We start from the raw sequence: 25,359 nt of genomic DNA on the forward strand, positions 1-25,359 counted from the left end.
CACACCAGGAGTGCCTGTAAACTACACCGCTCTGTGCAGACCACAGACACAGGCGTCTCCAGACCACAAGGACCACCCGCAACCCACTCAGCTTTGCCTGATTAAGTCCACGTAGGTGAGTCAACATGTACAGGACAGCACAGAGGGCTGAGGCCCAAGAAGCGAAAAATACTCGGTCCCTGAGAATGCTGGTCTGAGCTCCACCACCCACCCACCCCCACTTATTTCAAAGCAAATCCCAGGGGCCGGCGCTGTGGCATAGCAGGTAAAGCCACCACCTGCAGTGCCAGCATCCCATATGTGCGCTGGTTCGAGTCCCGGCTGCTCCACTTCTGATCCAGCTCTCTGCTATGGCCTGGGAAAGCAGCAGAAGATGGCCCAAGTCCTTGGGCCCCTGCACCCACGTGGGAAACCTAGAAGAAGCTCCTGGCTTCAGATTAGCACGGCCCCAGCCGTTGCAGCCAGGTGGGAATGAACCATCAGATGAAAGACCTCTCTCTCTCTCTCTCTCTGCCTCTCTCTGTGTAACTCTGACTTTCAAATAAATAAATAATTCTTTAAAAAAAAGCCAAAAGGCCGGCACCATGGCTTAACAGACTAATCCTCCGCCTTGCGGCGCCGGCACACCGGGTTCTAGTCCCAGTCGGGGCGCCGGATTCTATCCCGGTTGCCCCTCTTCCAGGCCAGCTCTCTGCTATGGCCCGGGAAGGCAGTGGAGGATGGCCCAAGTCCTTGGGCCCTGCACCCCATGGGAGACCAGGAGAAGCACCTGGCTCCTGGCTTCGGATCAGCGCACTGCGCTGGCCGCAGTGGCCACTGGAGGGTGAACCAACGGCAAAAAGGAAGGCCTTTCTCTCTGTCTCTCTCTATCTACTCTGCCTGTCAAAAGAAAAAAAAAAATTAAAAAAAAAAAAAAAGCCAAAAAAGGAAGTCCCAGACATCCTATCACTTCATCTATCAATATCTCAATGTGTGTCTCTGATAAGGGCTTTAAGAAAACAATAACCAAGATAACACAGAAATTGCTTATCAAGTTAATTAAACAAGATTGCTCACCCATGAGAAGTCAAGGTCACTAAAACACAGTACTGTTCTCAGATGCAGTTATAAGGTAAGAATGGAGAGATTTTCCTGGCTCTCCTCCCAGACTTTATTATCTGAAAGCAGTGAGAACACAACTGGCTCTAACACAACGATCATCCTGCAGGCACCAACGCAGTGTGGGGGCGAGCGGTGTGCACTCACGCGCACTTCTCACACAGGGCTCTCGCGAGCCGTGTGCACTGACGCACGCTTCTCACACAGGGCTCTCGTGAGGGGAACGCGCAGCAGCAGACCACCCTGGATTCTCTCAGAACAGTCAGAAAAGCTCACCCTTGTTTTCAACAGACCACCTTGTAAAACCGAAGCCTCACTGCGAGACTATCAAAATCCTTAATAACGTACTGTGTATTTAAAAACTGAGTTTTAAGTATTTTTTCTTTTTGTTTTTTAAGAATTATTTATTTGGAAGTCAGAGTTACACAGAGAGAGAGAGAGAGAGAGGTCCTCCATCCACTGGTTCACTCCCCAAGTGGCCGCAACAGCTGGAGTTGCACCGGTCCGAAGCCAGGAGCCAGGAGCTTCTTCCAGGTCTCCACGTGGGTGCAGGGGCCTAAGCACTTGGGCCATCTTCCACTGCTTTCCCAGGCCATAGCAGAGAGCTGGATGGGAAGTGGAGCAGCCGGGACTCGAAACAGTGCCCATATGGGATGCCGGCACTGCAGGCAGCGCTTTACCTGCTACGCCACAGCGCCAGCCCCTTATATATTTTCAACACCAAAAAATGATTTTCTATACGTTAATTAGCTTGGTTTAACCATTCTACAACATGTACATATTTCAAAATATCACACTGTAGACGACACACACAATCTGCATTTGCCAACTAAAAAGTAAACTAACTGGGGCCGGCACTGTGGTGTAGTGAGTAAGGCTGCCGCTTGCAATGCCGGCATCCCAAATGGGCACGGGTTCATATTCCAGCTGCTCCACTTCCAATCCAGCTCCCTGCTAATGGCCTGGAAAAAGCAGTGGAAGATGACCCAAGGGCTTGAGCCCCTGCACCCACATGGGAGACCTGAAGAAGCTCCTGGCCCAGCCTGACCCAGCCCTGGCTGCTGCAGCCATCTGGAGAGTGAACCAACAGATGGAAGCTCTCTTTCTCTGTTTCTCCCTCTAACTCTTTCAAATAAATAAATCTTTAAAAAAAAAAAAAAAGTAGGCCAGCACCGCAGCTCACTAGGCTAATCCTCTGCCTGCAGCGCCGGCACACCGGGTTCTAGTCCCGGTCGCCCCTCTTCCAGGCCAGCTCTCTGCTGTGGCCCGGGAGTGCAGTGGAGGATGGCCCAAGTGCTTGGGCCCTGCACCCGCATGGGAAACCAGGAGGAAGCACCTGGCTCCTGGCTTTGGATCAGCACGGTGTGCCGGCCGCAGCAGCCATTGGAGGGTGAACCAACAACAAAGGAAGACCTTTCTGTCTCTCTCTCTCTCACTGTCCACTCTGCCTGTCAAAAGGAAAAAAAAAAAAAAAAAAAGTAAAATAAAAAAAAAAAATCATTGCTGGGGGGTGGGGATCCATTGCCAAAATTTTAAACAAAACCTGTTTAGAAAATGTAGCTTTAGGGGCCAATACTGTGACACAGTGGATGCTTGGGCCCCTGCCACCCACATAAGAAACCCAAATGGAGTTCCTGGTTCCTGTCTTCAGCCTGGCCTAGCTCCGGACATTGAGGCCGTTTAGGGAGTGAACCAGTGGAAGGGAAACTTCTTTCTGTCTCTCTCCCTCTCTCCCTCTCTCTCTCCGTAACTCTGCCTTTCAGATAAACAAATCTTACAAAAAACAAAAAGCAAAGTGTAGTTTTGGGGGTAGACATTAACTAAGAGGGTTTGGTTTTTTTTTTTTTTTAAGATTTATTTTATTTATGTGAAAGAGTTACAGAGAGTTAGAGACAGAGAGAGTGGTCCTCCATCTGCAAGTTCACTCCCCAGAGGGCCGCAATGGCCGGAGTTGTGCCAATCCGAAGTCAGGAGCCAGGAGCCCCCTCGGGGTCTCCCACGTGGGTGCAGGGGCCCAAGCACTTGGGCCATCTTCCACCACCAATCCAAGGCCACAGCAGAGAGTTGGATCGGAAGAGGAGCAGCCGGGACTAGAACCGGCGCCCATATGGGATGCCGGCGCTTCAGGCCAGGGCTTTAACCCGCTGTGCCACAGCGCCGGACCCAGGCCCAAGAGTTAAGATGCCCATGTCCCATACTGCAGCGCCTGATTCAACACCTGTCTCTGACCCTGACTCACGCAGACCCTGGGAGGCAGACTCCCACCACACATGTGCAAGATCTGGCTCGAGGCCTGGCCCAGGCTGCTGCAGGCATCTGGGGAGTGAGCCCCTGAGTGGTACAGGAGTTCTTTCTCTCTTTGCCTCACAAATAAAAAGTTTTTAAAAATGAAACACATCTAGTCACAAATATGTTTGCCAGGTTTTCTGTCTCCCTCTTGTCTCTCTTTGCAGGCAGTTTATTCCTACCAGCACAAATGCTTTATCAGTATCTCAGACTTCACACGCCCTGAGAGTCTCTCTCTGAAGAAGGTTCCCTAAAACGTTGCGCCTGGAGAGCAGATTTGCAACCAAAAGACAACAGAGGCTTTTCTGCGGTCGGGGGACACAGCCAAGGTTTTCCTGGTTTTGGACCCAAGTGGCCGACGGCGAAATCCTCCCCGCAGCAGATCCACGGTAGCCAGCACCCCGCCAGAGAAGGAAGGGGCACACCAGGCGCCACGGTCCTCACCAGCCACACCACGCCGCTCCTCGATGAGTCAGTAGCCTGGGCCGGGGCCCGGGGATGCTCCTGATGTCCCCCGACCCTGCAGCTCCCAGCTGGGGGAGGGGACAGTCAGACGGATGATAACCTTTCAGCTAAGCTGTTCCACTCTGGTCCTCGCTGTGAGTGACAGAACTAAGGTCGACTAACAAGACGAGGATTCTTAACATCCAGTCCAGGCTCACAGAGGCCAGCACGGCACCTGGAGAGCGGTGCTGAGTGCCACCAGTCTCCACAGGGAGCTGCCAGGCGGCGCGCTGCCTGAGGGGAGTGAGGACAGTTTTGGGGCTCTGCTGGGGTTCGCCAAGGAGTGAGGAGCGGCGTCGTGCTGCCCACGCCTTCATTCGCTTCCACAGGAACCCTGAGGAGAGAGGCGCCCTGCTCAGCACCTTCGGCTTTCTGGGCTTGGAGTCTGTGAGGCCCCGGCAGCCGCTTGTCCCCAACAGGTGCACTGTCACAGCCCACACACTGTAAGAGAATCTTCCAGTGAGGAGTGGCGGCTTGGGCTCATCTCATTCTGCTCGGTGGCTGTCCCCGGTCCTACAACAATGACCACATCACACTCCTTCACCTCTTCTGGGTTCATCCGCATGTCGTGTTTGTGCAAATAAACACGCAAATTAGTGGCCTAGTTCTTGAAGTTTAATATTATATTTGTGATACTAAAGTATTTGCTTTAGTTCTATATAAAAATATTGAAGGAAAGAAGGAAGGAAGGGGAGGGATGGAGGGAGGGGGAAGGGAGGGGGGAAGGAAGGGAGGGAAAACAGAGGCCCATGCTGTGGGGCCGTAGATTGCAGCACCAGTGTCCCACATTTGTTTCAGTCTGCTCCACTTCCAATCCAGCTCCCTGCTAAAGCACCTGGGAAAACAATGGAAGATGACCCAAGTGCTCGGACTCCTGCACTCATGTGGGAGACCGGGAAGAAGGCCACCTGGGAGTGAATCAGAGGATGGAAGATTTCTGTCTCTCCCTCTTCCTTAAAAAAAAAAAAAAAAAAAAAAACACTGGAAGGCTAACAAACACGCTGCTGCCCTGAACCTCAACAGCCAACTTGAGAGGCCACCTTTTTCCCATAGGGTCGGCAAATCCAGCCTTCTGTGCAGCATCGTGGGACCCTTGGTCTCCTCCATTCACCATCACACGTTGAGTAAGCTGACAAACCCTCACAGAGGGCGCTCAGTACCCCCACTTAGTCACCCCGTGCTGGGGAGCCTGCTCCGCCAATGCCGGTGCTGATGCAGAGACACAAGCGTCCTTCCAGCACCCTCACCCATTCAGCTCTCTTGGGAAGCTCTGACCCCTGTCCTCCTGAGTGTATGGAGATGGCCCTCCGCGGGCCTGGCACCCTCAGACTGGGGGAACCCCCTCAGCATTCCTGCCCTAAGGGTACAGTGCAGGGCCCTCTCTCTGAGGTTCTGTGTTCTGTTCCCGGGGAGGGAGCTATGAGCCAGGAACTGCGGACGAAAACCAAGAAAACACACGTGCCACAGTGCCACAGGCCACTCCTGGTTTTCGAACACTGAGCCCTTCCATCAGAACAATACACTGGTACGTACAGCGACAGCCACAGCTTTGCCTCTAATCGCTGAGCCAGGTAATAAAAATGTGCTTCAAATCGTTCCACAACAGAACGATTTTTTAAAATGAATTACGGAGGGAAGGGCGCTGTGGCGCGGGGAGTGAAGCTGCCGTCTGCAATGCCAGGTTACCGGCTGCTCCACTTCCCATCCAGCTTCCTGCCAATGGGACTCGGAAAGCAGCGGAAGATGGCACAGGTGCTTGGGTCCCTCAGCTCACATAGGAGACCTGGTTGAAGCTCCTGGCTTCACCTGGCTGTTGCAGCTATTTAGGGAGTGAACCAATGATTAGAAGATCTTTCTCTCTCTCTCTCTCTCTCTCTCTCTTTTAACTCTGCCTTTCACATAAATAAAACTGGGGTGAGTCCCGGCTGCTCCACTTCTGATCCAGCTCTCTGCTATGGCCTGGGAAAGCAGAAAATGGCCCAAGTCCTTGGGCCCCTGCACCTACGTGAGAGACCTGGAGGAATCTCCTGGATCCTGCCTTTGGATCAGCCCAGCTCCAGCCGTTGTGGCCATTTTGGAAGCGAACCAGCAGATGAAAGACTCTCTCTCTCTCTCTCTCTCTCTCTCTCTCTCTCTGCAACTCTCCCTTTCAAATAAATAACCACATCTTTAAAAAAACTTTTTTAAAAATCCTAAGAATACATTAGTTAGTTCATTAAGAGGGGGTGGGCACTGTGGTACATCAGGTTAAGTGCCACTTGGGATGCCCCATCCCGTATCAGAGTGCTTGGGATGGAGCCCTACCTTGACTTCTGTTCCGCCTTCCTGTCAGGCAGCAAGTGATGCCCCAAATACTTGGGTTCCTGTCACCTGCACAGAGAGTCGGATGGAGTTCCTGGCTCCTAACTTCGGCCTGGTCCAGCTCTGACTGCTGTGGGCATTTGGGGAGTGAACCAGTAGATGGGAGCTCTCTCCTCTCTCTGTCATTCTGTCTTTCAAATAAATAAATGCATTACACTCTAGGGGTGGGCACTGTAGCACAGTGGGCTGAGCCGCCACTTGGGACTGCTACTCCCCTAGCAAAGTGCCTGGTTCAAGTCCCGGCTGTCGGTGCTTACAGGCACCTGGGAGGCAGCAGGTGACAGCCCAGTGCTTGGGTTCCTGCCCTCGACATGGGAGACCCAAACAGGGTTCCTGGCTTCTGGCTTCAGTCTGGCCTAACCCCCAGCTGTCGCAGGCACTTGGAGAGTGAACCAGTGGATGGACAATCTGTCTCTCTCCCCCGTCACTCTGGCTTTCAAATAAATAAATAAATCTTAAAAAAATAAATTATGCGTCTTCATTACACGGAGGGTTATCTTAGCGGTGAGCCCACACACTAACATCTTTTAAAGACAATCCCTTCAATCAGCAAGCGTCCACTGAGCACCTACAGGTACTGCTCTCGGCTTTGAGAATGGAGCCGCCACCAAAACAAAACTTCCTGCCTTGGCGAGCTCAGACTGCACAGCCACAGATAAACAGCCACTGCACGGTGGACCACTTGATGACGGGGGCCACCCAGAAGTGTAGCCACGGAGGGAGAAAGCTCCCGGAGCAGGTGCCTTTGAGTGGGGACCGAGAGGAGCGCAGCCCCAAGCGCAGTCAGGAGGAAGGACGTGCCGGGCCACGGCATCAGCAAGCGTCACCCTGGCGTGCAGCGTCGCTCTGTGGGCTGAGGACTGCCAGCACGCCTGGACTTTGGCTCCAACATCAGGCAGAGCTCTGCGCATACCGGATGTGCCTGGGACTTTATGAAGTGGGATGATGCCAACAAAGCTAGCAAGCGCCACGTGGAGGCTGGGGTGCAGACACTGGAGCTCCGCAGATAACTGGGAGGCACACACCAGGCAGCGAAGGTTGCTGGCTCAGAGAAGCCCGGCCTGGGGACAGCAGGAAGGACTCCCAAACGTGCCTGCCGCTCGCTCGCAGCAGCACAGTGTCCAGACACACGGTGTTCAGGCACAGACTGCAGACCACTTTGCTCCCTCACACGCTTTACAAAAGGTAAATGAACTTGCGCCCCTGTACTTGTACTTTATCCAGGATAGTCAATTTCTTTGTCAGTTTTCTATGAATTATATCACCAAGAAGTACTACGTTTTTAAAAATCATTTTTATTTGACTTTGAAGACTGAAACAAACGGTGGTTTCAAGAACCAAATTTGATGGCTGGCGCTGCGGCGTAGCAGGTAAATCCGCTGCCTGCAGTGCCAGCGTCCCATATGGGTGCTGGTTCAGTCCCAGCTGCTCCTCTTCCAGGCCAGCTCTCTACTATGGCCTGGGAAGGCAGTGGAAGATGGCCCAAGCCCTTGGGCCCCTGCACCCTGCAGCCATGTGGGAGACCCGGAAGAAGCTTCTGGCTCCTGGCCCCTGGCCCCAGATCCGCCCAACTCCATCTGTTGCGGCCATTTGGGGAGTGAACCAGCAGATGGAAGACCTCTTTCTCAGTCTCTCCCTCTCTCTGTCTGCAACTCTGTCTCTCAAATAAACAATCTTTTAAAAAAAAAATCTTTAGGCCGGTGCCGTGGCTTAACAGGCTAATCCTCTGCCTTGCGGCGCCGGCACACCAGGTTCTAGTCCCAGTCGGGGCGCTGGATTCTATCCCGGTTGCCCCTCTTCCAGGCCAGCTCTCTGCTATGGCCCGGGAAGGCAGTGGAGGATGGCCCAAGTCCTTGGGCCCTGCACCCCATGGGAGATCAGGAGAAGCACCTGGATCCCGGCTTCGGATCAGCACGATGCGCCGGCCGCAGCGGCCATTGGAGGGTGAACCAACGGCAAAAAGGAAGGCCTTTCTCTCTCTCTCTCTCTCTCTCTCACTATCCACTCTGCCTGTCAAAAATTTAAAAAAAAAAAAATCTTTAAAAAATTTAAAAACAAAGAATCTAACTTTTAAAAATTAAAAATGACAGCTCCATTAGAGAAACAAACCACAGAAGGGGAGAAAGTCACCCCTATTTTACCATCTTATGAAAATCACTTAGAATTTTCCTCTTAAACTTATGTCTTTAGTACCATTTGTCTGCTCTGAATTCCAACACATACACATGCTCAGAAGATATAACCGGAAACAAGGCTGAAAGGTAGCAACAACCTTGCCCTTCAGAGACAGCTATGAATAAGACAGTGTGATTTCCTCCCATGTCTAAGGAATTCAGAAAACATTTTTCAGTCACTGTGTCACTTTCAAGTGATTTTAGGCAAACAAAGCAAGTGGCCCAGCAGACGCACAGCTGCGACCTGTAATTTGCGAGTTGAGGCGCCTACAGCAAGACCGGTCACGAACCGAGCTCTCTCACTACCAAGCTCAACACCAGGAGCGCAGTCTCTGGTTTTAAAGACGTGGCAATACCACCCTTTCTAGTAACAGGTGCTCACTGCAGAAACCTGACTGCCCAGCGCCCTGTGCAGGCTGTGGGCAGCAGGACCAGCAAACCTGGTCCCCGGGCAGCTCACGGTCCAGGAGAAAGGTCCCGCGCTCTGGTTTGTAAGAGGGTTTTGAAATTATAGAAAAGTAAAAGGAATAACAGCAAAAAGCTCTTTCCCCACAACCTAGAACGCTCACCTATCTATGGTAAGCTGCTTCAGATCCACAGGGAGGGGGGGAGGGGGGGGAAGAAGGAAAACACTGGGGCTGGTGTTGTGCAGTGGGTAAAGCTGCTGCCTGCGATGCTAACATCCCATATGGGCGCCGATTTGTGTCCCAGCTGCTCCACTGCGGAACTTCTAATCCAGCTCCCTGCTAATGGCCTGGAAAAGCAACAGAAGATGGCCCAAGTGCTTGGGCCCCCACACCCACCTGAAGACCTGGAAGAAGTTCCTGGATCCTAGCTTTAGTACAGCTCAGCCCTGGCCATTGCGGCCACTTGGGGAGTGAACCAGCAGGTCGAAGATCTCTCTCTCTCTCAACTCTGACTTTCAAATAAATAAATCAATCCTCAAAAAGAAAACACTAGTGAGAAAGTGAGGTCCCTATGCAGACCCCTACCCCCTGTCATGATCTCCCCTCATGCAGGAATCAGTATTCTATTTAAATACTTCCCCTACTTAGATCCCCAGCCATAAACATCATAGTCTCATTCTCTACTTTTTAAAATTTGGATATATTGTGCCACAATGTACCCACTGCACCATGTATCTTCAGACAACACTGAGGACTCCGGTACACTGTAAATGCCCCAGGTTCTCATGCACCTGCTGTATCCCTTCCCTGCACAAAACAGTATTTGCTCATCCCTGTGTGCTCAGGCTTTTACAGGGCTGCTGTGAACCTTCCGGTGCCCCTCCCTGCATGTACACCGAGTGCACCTGGGCTCCCAGGGCGTACACATTCGGAGACAGCGGGGGTGTGTATTTTCAATTTTGCCAGAAATCGCAAAACCAGTCGACAAGGTCTAGGAGCTCCTGTTCCTTAATCCTCACCCAACTTTGATGCTTGCTGAATGAAGGGATTGTCTTTAAAAGATGTTAGTGTGTGGGCTCACTGCCAAGATAACCCTCCGTGTAATGAAGACGCATAATTTATTTTTTTAAGATTTATTTATTTATTTGAAAGCCAGAGTGACGGGGGAGAGAGACAGATTGTCCATCCACTGGTTCACTCCCCAACTTATTTTTCCCTGTCTTAGGGGAAATTAACGCTGACGTTGACTTAACTGGCCTTTCCTGAGACTCTGAGCTGGAGCATGCCTTCTGTTTATCAGCAGCGGGCCTTTGATTGTCACACTGCAAGTTTTCTTCCAGCCCCCTCCCCCACCCGCTTTAAACTCTGATTTATTTTGCCTTATGTCTTCTTGGGTTTGAAGGAAAAGCCTACCCATCTTTATTCCTAGAAGTATTTTTGAACTCGTTTAAAAAATTCTTCTTGGGGCTGGCATTGTGGCACACCAGTGTCCCATGTCACAGTGCCAGTTCAAGTCCCGGCTGCTCTGCTTCCAGTCCAGCTCTCCTGCTGAGGCGCCTGGGAAAGCGGCAGGTGATGGGCCAAGCTCCCGGAGCCCTGTCATCCATGTGGGACACCAGGACAGAGCTCCTAGCCCTGATGGTGTGGACATCTGGGGAGCAAACCAGCTGATGGAAGATCGCTCTCTTGCACCTGCGCATCCCTTCTTCCTCTTCTCTCTGTAGTTCTTTCAAATAAATAAATCTTCTAAAAAATTATTGATTTCCAGGTCATAAAACATCCACCAATACTTGGTTGTGTTTTCACATTTTGGTCTTAATCCAGAGCGATCTGTCCTAACCTCTAAGCCCTGTGATGCCGCCTGCTGCAGGTTAAGCTCAAGTGTGGGGGCCGGTGCTGTGGCGCAGTGGGTAAGGCTGCCTCCCTGGACAACAGCGCCCCAGGTGGGCACCAGTTCCTGTCCTGGCTACTCCACTTCCAATCCAGCTCCCTGCTAATGGCCTGCGAAAAGCAGCACAAGATGGTCCAAATGCTTGGGCCCCTGCCACCCTGGTGGGATGAAGCTCCTGGCTCCCAGCTCAGGCCTGCCCCAGTGCGGGTCGCTGCAGCAATCTGGGGAGGGACCCAATGGATGGAAGATCTTTCTGTCTCTCCCCTTCTCTGTAACTCTGCCTTTCAAATAAATGATCAAATCATTAAAAACAAAAAAGGGACCCAAGCCCGTCTCTGTGCCTCTTGTTCAACTATTCAAACAAACAAACAGAACTCCATCAAGCTGCACATTCATGAACTAAGAAATGGAAGGAGGGAACAGCTAAGAGGCTGGGCAGGAGGCTGCTCACACACACACTGTGCTCCTTGGGGCTGGCGCTGTGGAACAGCAGGTAAAGCCACCACCTGTGGTGCCCGTGTCCCATATGGGCGCCGGTTTGAGTCCTGGCTGCTTCACTTCAGATCCAGCTCTCTGCTGTGGCAATTCTATTTCAACTAAATATCTGAATAAGAAATGCTTTTGCTTTAACTTTTTTTTTTTAATTAAAGATTTATTTTATTTATTTGAAGTCAGAGTCACAGAGAGGCAGAGGCGCAGAGAGAGAGAGAGAGAGAGGTCTTCCATCCACTGGTTCATTCCCCAGATGGCTGCAATGGCCAGAACTGTGTCGATCCGAAGCCAGGAGCCAGGAGTTTCCTCCGGATCTCCCAAGCAGGTTTGGGCCGTCTTCTACTGCTTTCCCAGGCCATAGCAGAGAGCTGGATCAAAAGTGGAGTGGCCGAGACTAGAACCGGTGCCCATATGGGATGCAGGCACTGCAGGCAGCAGCTTTACCCACTACGCCACAGTGCCAGCCCCTTTGCTTTAACTTTTCCAACAATTCCACACTAAATTCTTTCAAGTATAAAGCAAATAATAATACACTTTCATTTTCTTTATAAACAGAACTTTAAAAAACAATAAACACAGAAACACCTAACCGAGCTGGCTGAAGGTCACCTACCTGCTCCCTTCTTCAAGTGCGGACCTGGCGGCCCAAGCCTGATACATGGCCAACAGAGCGTTTTTGTTTGGTTTTTATTTCACATAAAAACTTGATTTTCTAGTTCTCTTAAAAAAAACCCACAAGATCCAGCCCCTGCAGACCACATTCCAGTCAGCCACAACCCGGGGAGGATGCTCCACACAGGCTACCTCCTTGCTGCAGGCTGGCCAGCTTTGCTTAAAGGAGTTGCTTTAAAAAAAAAAAAAAAAAAGACTTACTTAATTGAAACAAAGTGAAACAAAGCAACACAGAGAAAGAGAAGGAGAGCGAGATTAGCAGGAGGCTGGATCAGAAGCAGAGCAGCTAGGACTTGAACTGCACTCTGATACAGGATGCTAGCGCTGCAAGAGGAGGCTTAACCTGCTGTGCCTCGACGCCAACCCCGCTCTCAGGAGCTTCCACAGCCCCCAAGTTTGTACCATCTGACTGACACACATCAGATCTCAAAGTCAGCAAAAAAAAAAAAAAAAAGGGGGGGGTGGTGCACTACACTGATCTTAGCCAAAAGGCCGAGAAGTGATGGAGCGGGGAGCTTGTAAGCACCATCGCTTCTCTAATTGAGAAAAACAACAACACCATCTGCCCGTCATGGACCGGTAACTACTGTTAGTGTCACGACACAGACACCACCCAAACACCCAAACACGCTCAATGTGCCGATGCTTGGCTTACTGCACACGGGCAGCCGTTCACAGATGTACAGACAAGCGCTTGGGATGAGTCCTGGCAACCCTGAGCTTCCGATCCAGCTCCCTGCCAATGCGCCTGGAAGCGAGAGGACGGGCCAAGTACTTGGGTTCCTGCCACCCACATGGGAGACCTGGACGGCAGCCCTGGTTCGTGTCTTTGGCCTGGCCTGGCCCAGCTGTTGTGGGCATGTGGAAATGAACCAGCCGATGTAAGATCTCTTCCTCTCTCTCTCTCTCTTGCTCTGTCACTCTGCCTTTCAGCGATGAATAAATCTTTCAAAAAAAAAAAAAAAAAAAAAGGAATGGCGGCCAGCAACATGGCTCCCTAGGCTACTCCTCTGCCTGTGGCGCCGGCACCCTGGGTTCTAGTCCTGGTTGCTCCTCTTCCAGGCCAGCTCTCTGCTGTGGCCCGGGAGAGCAGTGGAGGATGGCCCAAGTGCTTGGGCCCTGCACCTGCATGGGAGACCAGGAGGAAGCTCCTGGCTCCTGGCTTTGGATTGGCATAGCTCCGGCCGTAGTGGCCATTCGGGGGGTGAACCAACCGAAGGAAGATCTTTCTCTCTAACTCTGCCTGTCAAAAAAAAAAAGAGGAACGGGTTCAAATTTAGTCATCTAACAAAAGGTCCAACAGCTAAGGACACCAAGTGGGAGAAGATGGTCCTGCCAAGCATTATCCTCTCTGACAGGCACCCAGGGCTCTGGGCATTGGGAGCTCACCTCGTACAGGTGCAGGCAGAGGGAGCCCTGACCCAGGTTCAGTTCTGCCTCCCCGCTTCACCGTGCTCTCCTGATTCATAAGCAGGGGTAACATTCCTCTCGAAAGGTTGCTATGAGCAGTCAGTGACTACCGTTAGCACAGGCTCTGGCCTACAAAGATGCTTTGACAACAAGTAGCTATTCCTAGCACTTAAAATTTGGATTCTGGGGCTGACGGCGTGGCGTGGCGGGTCAAGCCAGCACCTGCAAAACCAGCATCCCATGTTGGAGCACTGGTTTGAGCCCTGGCTGTCCTGCTTCTGATCCAGTTCCCTACGGATGTGTTTGGGACGGCAGCAGAAGACGGTCTAAGGACGTGGGCCCTATCACTCACACAGGAGACCCAGATGGAGTTCAGGCTCCTGGCTTCGCCTGGACCAGCCTTGGCTGTTGTGGCCCTCTGGGAAGAGAACCAGCAGATGGAAGCCTCTTTCTCTGTGCCTACCCTTATCTCTATTGCTCTGCCTGTCAAAATAAATAGATCTTTAAAGTGTTGTGTATCCTAGAGGACTTCAGGAGTATTCTTGGCCCCATGTGTACGTCTGCACTAAAAAAGCAGCAGCAGCAGCAGCCAAAACCTACCCAGCAGTAAAGGAAGGGCAAGAACGGTGAACAAGACCAGTGGTCACTGGGACTCCACGGCTGCTTTAGGGCGCCAGCAGCCACACTGGGTTATCCCCACCATTATCCTCTGAAGCAAGCAAACTGGCGCACACACCACTGAGTGCCACCCCTCAAGAGGCACGTGCTGTGTTCACGTAAACACGCACCACGGGGCAGACGGTGCACAGGGATTTGTGCTACGAGAGAAGAAACTCCACGGTGCCTGTAGGAAAGGTCACTGAAAGGGCATGCCGAGAACAGGAGTCTTCCCAGGTCACGTACGGCCAGGTACTGCGATAAAAAGCACCTCAAAGTGCTACGGACCAGCCCACTTTGGCACGGAAAGCAGGCAGGAAAAATGAGGAGAACCCAGATTAATCTTCTCGTTCAAAGAGCCAAGTTCCGAGGAAAAGGAGATCTGCTACGCTTCAGCCCGCCACGTGACGAGCCTGCTGTGACTCCTCACACACGGGCTCGCTGCGGTAACAGCCACAGCCCGGGTCACTACACCTCTGCACCACTGGCCCACCCAAGCCGCCCACCAGGAACGTGAGGGGAAGGTGGGCCAGCCATGCACCTCGCTCTAGCTCCCTCCCACCCCAGTCATTTTAACAGCAGCAGCTTGGCTTCCTGGGGAGTCGGGGCGGCACCGACATCCCCTTACGACCTCTGCCAGCCACACGGCTGCCACCCCTCCCTCACTGCCGCATCCGGCCATCTCTGACCTTCCAAGTTGCTGGCGGTCTCCCTGCCCCCACTGCCCTGCCCAGGCCCTGATCTCACAGCTGGACCACACCTGCAGCCTGAGCGACCCCCCACTTTCAGCCTTGCCTGGGATCCAGCTCCCACAGAAATGCATCCACCTGACACGCACATCTTATTCAGCCACTCCTGGCCTACAAAAGAAACTTCTACAGCTCCCCAACACCAAAGACAGGGCTCAGAGGTGTCCCCATCACAGAGACTGACACTGGAAGTGCCTCCTCGGCCGCACCTCACCTCACCTGCGTGCGGCGGCGCCCGATGGACCGGCTCTTCCCAGATGCATCTCTTGGCCGATTCCTTTTCCTAACACGTGCTCTTAAGGCTCAGCTCAGGTGCGACCTCCTCCAAGAAACCTCTCCTGTCACCCTCCCTCGAAGAGAGCAGCCCTCTCCCCCTGTGTCCACGGCCCCTGGCTGGGACAGCATCAGCAGGCTCCGGCCTCGCACAGGGCAGGCATCCAACGAGCAGTAAGTGGACCGCAGCTTAGTTCACTGTCGCTCTGTGCCACTCCTGAACCTAAGTTGTACCTTGTTCCCATGAGCACCTGCGACAAAGCTACCACCGCCCCTACTTTACAGGCAAGGGAACTGACAGCCAGGCAGCACGCCTGCTCCGCCTCCAGTTCCCCGGGCCTGGGCTGTACTGGCACTTCTTCAGGAAACCACACTCTCACGCCAAAAGCCAGGGAAGCTTCCTCATCACACTACACAGGTACCTCTGCCACCCTTCCCCGCTCCCCCAGGTCACGTGCTGCAGCCCCCTGGCCTCCTTTGAGCTCCACAGACGAGTGAGCTGCACCTCCTGCGCCCCTGCCAGACGCTGCTCCCGAGCCGCAGGTGCTCCGCGTCGTCTAGGTCTCTGCTCGGAACCACCTCTTCAGAGGGGCTCTCCCGGCAGGCCTTGTCTCCCGGCACGCCTTGCAGTGGACTCCAGCTGCAGCACCCTCTTAAACGGCCGGCACAGTCCAGTGCTTACTGCCCGCTACCACCAGGAGGAAAGCTCCTCTCGGGCAAGGGCTTTATCCTGTTCTCCCCCACGGCATGCGTGGACCGCTACCCTCCCAGCTCATGACGGGCACCTGTTCAGTGAGTAAGAGCGGAAGGCACGCGCTGTGAGGTCATCTGAGGGGCTGGGGTTGTGGTGCAGCAGGCGATGCTTGCAATGCCGGCACCCCCCCCCCCCGAGTGCCAGTTCGAGGCCTGGCTGCTCCACTTCCGATCCAGCTTCCTGCTCATGTGCCTGGGAAGGCAGTGAAGACGGCCCAAGTCCCTGGCCCCTGCCGTCCACGTGGAAGACCTGAATGGTGCTCCTGGAGCCTGCGTTGGCCTGGCCCCAATCTGGGCAGCAGATCAGTGGATCTCCTCTGTCTGCCTCTTCAGTGCACGCCCGCCTCTGGGGAGAGCACCTGGAGCTCGCAGTAGACTCCCCAAAGGAGCCAGGGCTCCCCGATGCTGCCGTGGTCAACTCTAATCAGGGTTAACCTTTATTTACAATCAACAAAAAGCTGAGACTCCAAGGTACGGCTGCCCGGAGTCCAGATCCTGTGTCCCTCCTAACTCTGCGCTCACGGCTCGTCACAGCAAGCTGGTTCTGCAAGGTCAACTTTCTACAACCGCACAACCCTGAGAGGCCGTGCATCTGGAAAATCCGGTAGCGGCGTTAGGGTCATCCCCAGGTACCCTGCCCGGACGGGGGCAGAGTACCCGGCCGACTCCCTGCAGGAGCCGAGTCCTCAGGGGACCTCTGCCTGCCCGTTAGAAGGCCAGGGGATCACCACAGGCGCGCCACAAACTCCTCTGCCCTCGACGGACAACGTCGGGGACGCTGGAGGGAAAAGCAGGCCCCCGCGTTAGAAACACGGCTACAGTGCAGGCTTCACATTCGAGACGAGGGATTCCTCCTGGAAGCTCCCGGCCGGGACACGGGGGCTCCGGCGCCGCCAGGCTGCAAGGGCATGGGAAAGCCGAGGCCGCGGACAAGGGCTGGAGGGGAGCGGGCGAAGGAAGCGCAAGCGGCCCCGGGCGGGGAACCGCGAGAAGCCAGCAGGGGCTGCGAGGGCCGGGCTCGCTCCCTCCCTCCGTCCCCAAGGCCCCCGCCGGACCCCGCGGCGGGCAGAGCGGCAGCCCGGACGCCCGGAGGCCCGCGCTGGGCTGGAGTCGCCCGCAGCCCCGGGGGAGTGGCCGCCGCCGCCGCCGCCCGGCCTTACCTTGAGTGCCAGGTGGTGGACGCGGCCCAAGCCGGGCTCGGCCAGCAGCTGCACAAGTCCCAGGATCGGGAGCAGCCGGAGGCCCGCAGCCAGCCGGGCACAGCGGGAGCCCGAGCGGCCGACGGGCGCCGGGGCAGCCATGTTGGCTCCAGCATCACCAGCCGTTTCCTCTCCCGCCCACTTCCGGGGTCAAAGGGCGGCGGCGGCCGGAAGTGCCTGGGCCGGGGGCGCGGCGGGGGTCTTCTGGCGCGTTCGGGCCGGGCGGTCGGCTCCCCGCGCTGCCCTTGGGGCCGCTCCGCTGCCTTCTCCGCGTGTGGACCCCGTAGGCTTAGCCAAAGTGGGGGAGGCCCCTCTGTGGACGCCTGGCGGCGGCTGCCGGGACGACGGTGGCCGAGCGGGGCCAGTCCGGGCCTCGCGGAGCCGTGGACGCGGCCTTGGTGCGGGCTGCACCGGGATTCCCACGCGGTGGAGAATGCGGTTTTCCCGAGGGCCCTGCCCCCTGTCCGCTTAAGGAGAGAAGGTGGCGGTGCCGCGAGGGGCTGGGCCCTCGGGCGGGCGTCACCCGGCCTCGCAGGCCGCAGGACGGGGTCGTCTGTGCCCGGCCGAGCGGGGAGCTGCCCCGCAGGCCGCGTCTCCGCGCTTTTCCCGCCCCGGTTCTGCGTGGAGACTTTGCCCGTCTAGTCTTGGGAGCGGACAGGGCGGGGGTTCGCCGCCCGTGACCCGGGGAGCCGCGTGGACGCCACCGGGAATCCCACAGCCAAGCGCGGGATGTGACAAAGTCGGGGCTCTTAGAAGTTCTAGCTGTGCCGAGTGCCCCGCTTCTGTCTAAAAAGAAGAAAATCCACGGGGAAAGTACGGGCGGGGAGGGTCCCAGGTGGTCACTGTGTTCCTCCTTGGGAAGTCCTGAGGCTGCGACTTCTTCCCTTGATTAAAAAAAAAAAAAAAAAAAACCCGCGATTTCCGGCGCACCTCCTGCAAGGGCGAAAGTAGGTACTGAAGTGGAGCCGGAGAGTCTGGCTTACTTTTTTTTTTTTTTTTTTTTTAATTTTTTGACAGGCAGAGTGGACAGTGAGAGAGAGAAAGGTCTTCCTTTGCCATTGGTTCACCCTCCAATGGCTGCCGCGGCCGGCGCACCACGCTGATCCGAAGCCAGGAGCCAGGTGCTTCTCCTGGTCTCCCATGGGGTGCAGGACCCAAGGACTTGGGCCATCCTCCACTGCCTTCCCGGGCCATAGCAGAGAGCTGGCCTGGAAGAGGGGCAACTGGGATAGAATCCGGCGCCCCGACCGGGACTAGAACCCAGTGTGCCGGCACCACAAGGCAGAGGATTAGCCTGTTGAGCCACGGCGCCGGCCCTTTTTTTTTTTTTTTTTTAAAGATTTATTTATTTATTTGAAAGTCAGAGTTACAGAGAAGCAGAGAGAGAGAGAGAGGTCTTCCATCCGATGGTCCACTCCCAAGATGGCCGCAACGGCCGGAGCTGCACCGATCCGAAGCCAGGAGCCAGGAGGTTCTTCCAGGTCTCCCATGTGGGTGCAGGGGCCCAAGGACTTGGGCCATCTTCTACTGCTTTCCCAGGCCACAGCAGAGAACTGGATTGGAAGTGGAGCAGTTGGGACTTGAACCAGTGCCCGTATGGGATGCCGGCACTGCAGGCAGCGGCTTTACCCGCTGTGCCGCAACCCAGGCCCCTTCAGCAGGCACCTTCTTTTAAAACTGGGATAATCCTTGGGCCCTGCACCCCATGGGAGACCAGGAGAAGCACCTGGCTCCTGCCATCGGATCAGCGCGGTGCGCCGGCCGCAGTGCACCTACCGCGGCGGCCATTGGAGGGTGAACCAACGGCAAAAGGAAGACCTTTCTCTCTCTCTCTCTCACTGTCCACTCTGCCTGTCAAAAAAAAAAAAAAACAAAAAACTGGGGTTGGAACCTCAGCTGCTTTAAGTATTTACTTACGGCTACTTGAAAGGCACAGGGAGGGAGGGAGGGAGGGAGGTTTTCCATCAGCTGGTTCACTCCCCAGTGCCAACAACAGCCACGCTGGGTCAGGCCAGAGCCAGCAGCTGGGAACTGGATCTGGGTCTCCCGCACTGGAGGCGGGCGTTGAGCCACCGTCCGCTGTCTCCCAGGATGGAGTAGCTGGACTCAGCCCCAGTCCCACACTCTCGATACGGGGTGTGGGTGTCCCAAGCGGCGGTTTAACCTGCTGCGCCACAGTGCCGCCCCGTGCTTTTAGTGTTCAGGAGAGCAGAGCCCAGAGTCAGAGACCAACGTGTCATGCAGTGAAAGGCTAGAGAATCTTCCAGAAAGCACTGTTGAACTCAGCAATGCGAAAGAGCAGTAGGAATAAGGGTAACTGATTCTCAACGTGAACCAAGTGTTAAGGGAAAGTGATTCTTAAATGTCATTTCATTTTTTGCAATACTTTGGGCTTTTTTTTTTTAAAGTTAGGTGCCATTTTGAAGAATCTCTGGTTTTAAGTTTGAGTGTAATGCTAAAAACAGAATGGGCAAGTAGAGTCTTTTTTAAAGAAATATTTACATGTTTCCATTTTGTAATGAAAGGTGGAGGAGAGACACATCCTCCGGCTGCCAGTTCACTCCCCAAATGCCCGGAACACCCGGGGCTGGGCCAGGCCAAAGTACAGAGCCTGGGACTCCATTTAGGGAGCCCACATGTGTGGCAGGGTCCCAGCTACGTGAGCCATTGTCTGCTGCCTCCCAGGAAGCACATCGGGAGGAGCTGGGCCCCCAGAGTTGACCCATGAGCCAACGCCCTCTCCCAGCCAGCGTTCTCATTCCACTTTATGACGAAACCCGAAAGTCGTCTCAGAGAACAAGACTTTAATCTTTTCTTAAACACTTTACAAGGGCTTAATTTGGGTTCTTCGGACTCCTTGCCTCTTTGTACCTGGGAATTATGTGCTGTGCCCAGGGCCACACCAAAGGCCTCTGCCCGGGGGTGCCAGCGCCCCGCCTGCCTCCCCGTGTCCTGCCAGGCGTGGAGAGGAGCGGCGAGGGCGAGCCGGTTACAGAGCCTCTCAGACAGTTACTTCTCAGAGGAAACCAGCACTCTGGCGATGAGGGCCCCAGAGTTTCAGAGTTTCAAGAAAAGCTGATTTGCATAGTCATGATGCTGTCAGTGGGACCGGTGAGTAACAGAACCAGTTATGCCTGCTTCTCCCTGGCAGCTTTTTCAAAGGGGCATTGAACGTGAAGGTACTGACTGGTGCACACTGGAGGGGCGGGAAGGATGCACTCCTGAGCTTGCGTTAGCCGTCCCGTCTCGGTCAAGCGCGTTTTATTTTGCTGTTTTAACTGCGATATCGGCTGAAGACTGCACTAGTAGTCTGAACCTAGTAATAAAATTCAGCATCTGTTTAAACATCTTCCAAATTCTTTTAAGATGTATTTATTTGAAACGCAAGAGATAGAAGGAGAGAGAGGAAGAGAGAGGTCTTCCCTCTGCTGGTTCACTCCCCAGATGGTCACAAGGACCAGGCTGAAGCCACATTGAAGCCAGGAGCCAGGAATATCTTTTAGGTCTCAGACGGTGCAGGGACTCAAGAATTTGGGCCATCTTCCCGCCTTGCCCAGGCGCATTAGCAGGGAGCTGGATGGGAAGTGGCGCAGCCGGGACTCGAACAGCATCCACATGGGCCTCACAGGTGGAGGTTTGGCCTTCTGCTCCATAGCACCAGCCCCCAGAAATTTCTAAGTAACTCATGGGTTAATAGTCTCCAGTTTGTTTTTAACTTTATTTTAGGTATACAAATTTCATGTATTTCCATCTCCAATTTCAATAAGGTAGAATTGCCATTTTTTTTTTTCTTATCAAAAGTGTTGGTATTTCAGACCGAAAGCCTCTCTAAGCATGGCATGAGGAGCCAGAGGCCTGGCAGTCCATGCAGGCGTCAGGTCCACGTCCACACACCAGGTCCTCAGGGCTCTGAGGTTTCCTGGGGCTCGGGAAGACCCTTGAGGACGTCTCTCTGCAGAGGCCTCCACAGGAAAGCCAGGCCCTGACAGGTCTTGCATTCTGGGAGTGGAGATGAACGTCAGAGTTGTTTCTCTTCACCCTGCTGGCCCAGGCACAGCGTGTAACGACCCCACCCACAGGACAGCCAGTTCCTCCTGCTCAGACCTCCAGGGGAATTTTCGATGATCAGGTGTAAAAATTGCTTGCAGTTTTAAGATTGTACTCACTGGCCAGTTCCTAGCTCGATGCAACACCAGCTTTTAACCTTTGACTGCCTTCGCGGGTCCTTACAGTGCTAAAGGACTGGGAAGTTTCAAGCCAAACACGGAGGGATGCTGTGAGGGTACTTCAACAAGTTTATGGAAAGTAAAATTTTTTTGATAAGATGTATTTATTTATTTGAAAGTCAGAGTTACACACAGAGAGAAGGAGAGGCAGAGAGAGAGAGAGAGGGAGAGAGAGAGAGGTCTTCCATCTGCTGGTTCACTCCCCAGTTGGCCGCAGTGGCCAGAACTGGGCCGATCCGAAGCCAGGAGCCAGCAGCTTCCTCCAGGTCTCCCACACGGGTGCAGGGACGCAAGAACTTGGGCCATCTTCCACTGCTTTCCCAGTCCACAGCAGAGAGCTGGATCAGAAGTGGAGCAGCCGGGACTGGAACTGGTACCCACATGGGATGCCGGCACTGCAGGCGGCAGCTTCACATCCCCTGGTTCACCCCCCAACTGACCACAACAGTTGGCCAGCTGGGGCTAAGCCGGGCTGAAGCCAGGAGCCGGGAACTCCATCCTGGTCTCCCACACAGGTGACAGAGGCCCAAGCACTTGGGCCATCTTCCACTGCTTTCCCAGGCATGTTAGCAGGGAGCTCAATCAGAAGTGGAGCAACCAGGACTCAAACTGGTGCCCATATGGGATGACGTCAGAGGCAGGGGCTTTACATGCTTTGTCACAACGCCGGCCCCCCTAATGCACCATTTTTAATGGAAGATTTTGAAGACTTCTTGCATTCATGGGTTTCAGAAATGCCAGTTTCCACAGACTTTTTGAAATTTCCTCATATTTTATGAAACACAAATCCTGAGAATTTCATTAAGAGTAGAACTTCACTGGGCCAGTGCCGTTGTGTAGTAGGTTAAGCCTCTGCCTGCAGCGCAGGCATCCCAAATGGACACTGGTTCGAGTCCTGGCTGCTCTACTTCCAATCCAGCTCCCTGCTAATGCACCTGGGAAAGCAGTCGAAGATGCTCCACGAACGTGGACCCTTGCACCCACATAGGAGATCCGGATGGAGCACCTGACTCCTGGCGTTGGCCATTTAGAGTGATCCAGCCAATGGAAGCTCGCGCTCTCCTTCTCTCTATATATGTCTGCCTTTCAAATAAGTAAATAAATCTTAAAAATAGAGAACTTCATCAATAGACAACCAGTCACCGGTAATTCAGATGAGCCCTTCTTGCTGCAATGAAATGCTAAAACAGTGGCCTTCCTTGCTACGGCCAAAGTTCTGCAGGAGGTGGGAGGACAGGAAAGGGAGCCGACACTCCTGGCCTGACCATGTAGAGACCATCGCACCTGTCGGCTTTGTTTTCACCTGCACGGGAAGCTCTGAAGTAAGTAGCATTGTTTCCATTTTAAAGAGCAGGAGAGTGCTTAGAAAAGTAATTCAGGCCAGCGCCTCGGCTCAATTGGCTAATCTTCCGCCTGCAGCACCGGCACACCGGGTTCTAGTCCCGGTCGGGGCGCCCGATTCTGTCCTGGCTGCTCCTCTTCCAGTCCAGCTCTCTGCTGTGGCCCGGGAGTGCAGTGGAGGATGGCCCAAGTCCTTGGGCCCTGCACCCGCATGGGAGACCAGGAGAAACACCTGGCTCCTGGCTTTGGATCAGCGTGGTGCACCGGCCACAGAGCGCCGGCTGCAGCAGCCATTGGGGAGTGAACCAACGGAAAAGGAAGACCTTTCTCTCTCTCTCTCTCTCTCTCTCTCTCTCTCTCTCACACACACACACACACACACACATACATACACTGTCCACTCTGCCTGTCCAAAAAAAAAGTAATTGAGCCAGCACACCACAGCTTTCTGACACATGAGCCTGTGCCCACCCCCAACTTCATTCCAGCCCCCGACAGCCTCTGGGGTCCCTGCTTTACGAATGAGGAAACCAACGCTCACAGAACTTAAGCAACCTGCCAGAGGTCAGAGGTCACACGCTTAATACCCCAATAAGTAGGGGGACACTTGAATGCCAGTTTAGGGGACACTAAACCCTGCCTGCTGTAAAGTCCCACGTCTGTCGGTATCTGCACACCCAGACCCTGAATTAGATGTTGACTCCCTGCAAGCAGAGTTAGAACTGCCAGAGGCCCTAAGTGGGCCACACCGAAGCCTACTCAGGGTCGTCTCCTCTTCGTGCACATAGCTGATTTTAGTGCTCCTGGTGATCACGTGCCCACGCTTCCGTGGAAGGGTGTGGTCACCCAGCGAGACGGTTGCTTTGTACATCAGTGTTACCTGGGTGTTCCCGAGGGAGCAGACAGGTGTGCATGGCCCGGACTGACCTACCAGATACCTGCAGCATTTTCTTAGGGTTTAGAATACCCCCGGTGATTCCATGGCTGGTCAGGTCAAGGGGTTAGTAGCAAAAAGCCCTGATCTTAGAGCCACTCCCTCTTACAATGAGGGAAACAAAGATATTTAGTTCTTCCTAAAAAAATAGTGCACTTTAGCCTTTTTCCCCACCCTGCTGGGCGATTTTTTAAAAAGATTTATTTATTTATTTATTAGAGAGAGAGAGAGAGAGAGAGAGAGAGAGAGAGGTCTGCCATCCGCTGGTTCACTCCCCAATTGGCCATAATGGCTGGAGCTGCACTGATCTGAAGCCAGGAGCCAGGAGCTTCCTCCAGGTCTCCCACGTGGGTGCAGGGGCCCAAGGACTCAGGCCACCTTCCACTGCTCTCCCAGGCCACAGCAGAGAGCTGGATAGGAAGTGGAGCAGCCGGGACCAGAACTGGGGCCCATTTGGGATGCCGGCACCACAGGCCGCGACTTTACCGGCTGCGCCACAGCGCCGGCCCCGTGTTCTATTTCACTCTCTTCCCGGTTGTTTCCAGTGCCACCAGATCCGTGGTGTCTTTCTCCCTCATTTCTGGAAGATTCTGGTATTTGCAAACACGTTCCGGGTACCGCCACCACTGAATGACGTTAGCGATCCTTGGCGTGACCGTAATGGTTCCGTAGCTAACAGTTTCCTGCTTACTCATCGTGGAGTTTCACCCTCATGTGGTCTCTCTCCTGCCGCTCCTTCCTCTTCGCGCTCCTCTTCTTCCTCTTCAAAGCGGCCGGTTGTTTCACCCCGGGTTAGCGCATTGTCACCGGCGGCCGCCTGGGAGGCCTCCTAGACGAGCACACGTCCAAGGCCGGGAAATCGAGGGGATTACCGAGGCTGCGGGCCGCTGGGGGACCTGCGAGCCGGACTGGACCGCCGCCCCTGCTGTGGCCCTGCCCGGGGACCCAGGCCTGGCCCCCGCGCCCAGCAGTGTCTGGAGCAGAGGGGGCTCCGCCGGGCCACCGGGATGGCGAAACGTTCAAGCAGACAGCAACATCGGGGCGGGGGCGGCGCGGCTGGGGGGCTCGGACTGAGCGCGGGGCGGGACAAGGGCCCCTGGTGGGTGCAGAGAGGGTCCCGAGCTCTCCAGCGTGGGAGCACAGGGAACGGGGCCCTCCGCTCCGGTCACCGCCGTGGGCCGGGCCCGGCGCCACGCGCTGCAGGTGGACGCCGGCCCGGAAGCGGCCAGCGCCTTCGAGTTCACGTCCGAGATTCCGGGTCCCGCAAGCCGGACCTGGCTGGGTTCGGAAACCAGAACTCTCTAGGGTGTGCGCCCCAGGGTCCCAGCTCCCTCCCAGCCTCGGGCTCCACGTCCGGATCCGCCCCGCGCACGCACGGCCTCGCTCCAGGCCCCACTCGCGCCCCGCGGGCTGCGCCCCCCGGGGCCTCCGCGCTCTTTGGGCCGCGGGACGCGAGCGCCCGCAGCCGCCCGGGCTCGGGGGAGCGGCTGCCGGGGAGAGTGTTTTCCTGGAGCCCCGCGCGGCGGAGCGGCCCCCGGCCTCGGGGGACCAAGATCAGCGCTGCGCCCGGGGCCCGGCCGCTCCTCCCGCCGCGTTCCGCGCCTTCCCGGACCCCGCGGCGACGCGCAGGACCCGGCCAGGGGCGCGGGGCCGGGCAGCCGGGAGGGGCGCGCGTGCGCGAGCTGTCAGGCCCGCCCGCCCCGCCCCCGTCTCCCCGCCCCCCGTCTCCCCGCCCCGCCTCCCCGCCCGCCCCCCGCCCGCCCCCTCCCCTCGCGCGCCGGGCGTGGGGCGGGCGGGCGCTGCGGCGGCCGCGGCTGCTGCTTCCTCGGGCCATTTTGCCGCGGAGCGACGGGCGGAGAGCGCCGCGGAGACCCGGGGCGGGGAGCGCGGGAGCCGGCGGCGGTGCGGGCACCGCGTTCTCCGCGGCTGCGG

At 55.3% G+C, this 25,359-nt stretch overlaps 1 protein-coding gene across 1 annotated transcript in view; it reads right to left on the reverse strand.

Annotated features, from left to right (window-relative positions):
- GPR107 (G protein-coupled receptor 107) overlaps nucleotides 1-17,038 on the reverse strand; it is a 74,423-nt gene extending 57,385 nt beyond the window's left edge. Inside the window, exon 1 of the mRNA XM_062207375.1 lies at nucleotides 16,888-17,038. Coding sequence (XP_062063359.1) covers nucleotides 16,888-17,028 — 141 coding nt within the window. The 5' untranslated portion in view covers nucleotides 17,029-17,038. The remainder of the gene's footprint in view (nucleotides 1-16,887) is intronic.
- Between the last annotated feature and the right edge of the window lie 8,321 nt (nucleotides 17,039-25,359).

This window comes from Lepus europaeus, chromosome 12, assembly GCF_033115175.1.
Source record: "Lepus europaeus isolate LE1 chromosome 12, mLepTim1.pri, whole genome shotgun sequence".
Lineage (NCBI taxonomy): Eukaryota > Metazoa > Chordata > Mammalia > Lagomorpha > Leporidae > Lepus > Lepus europaeus.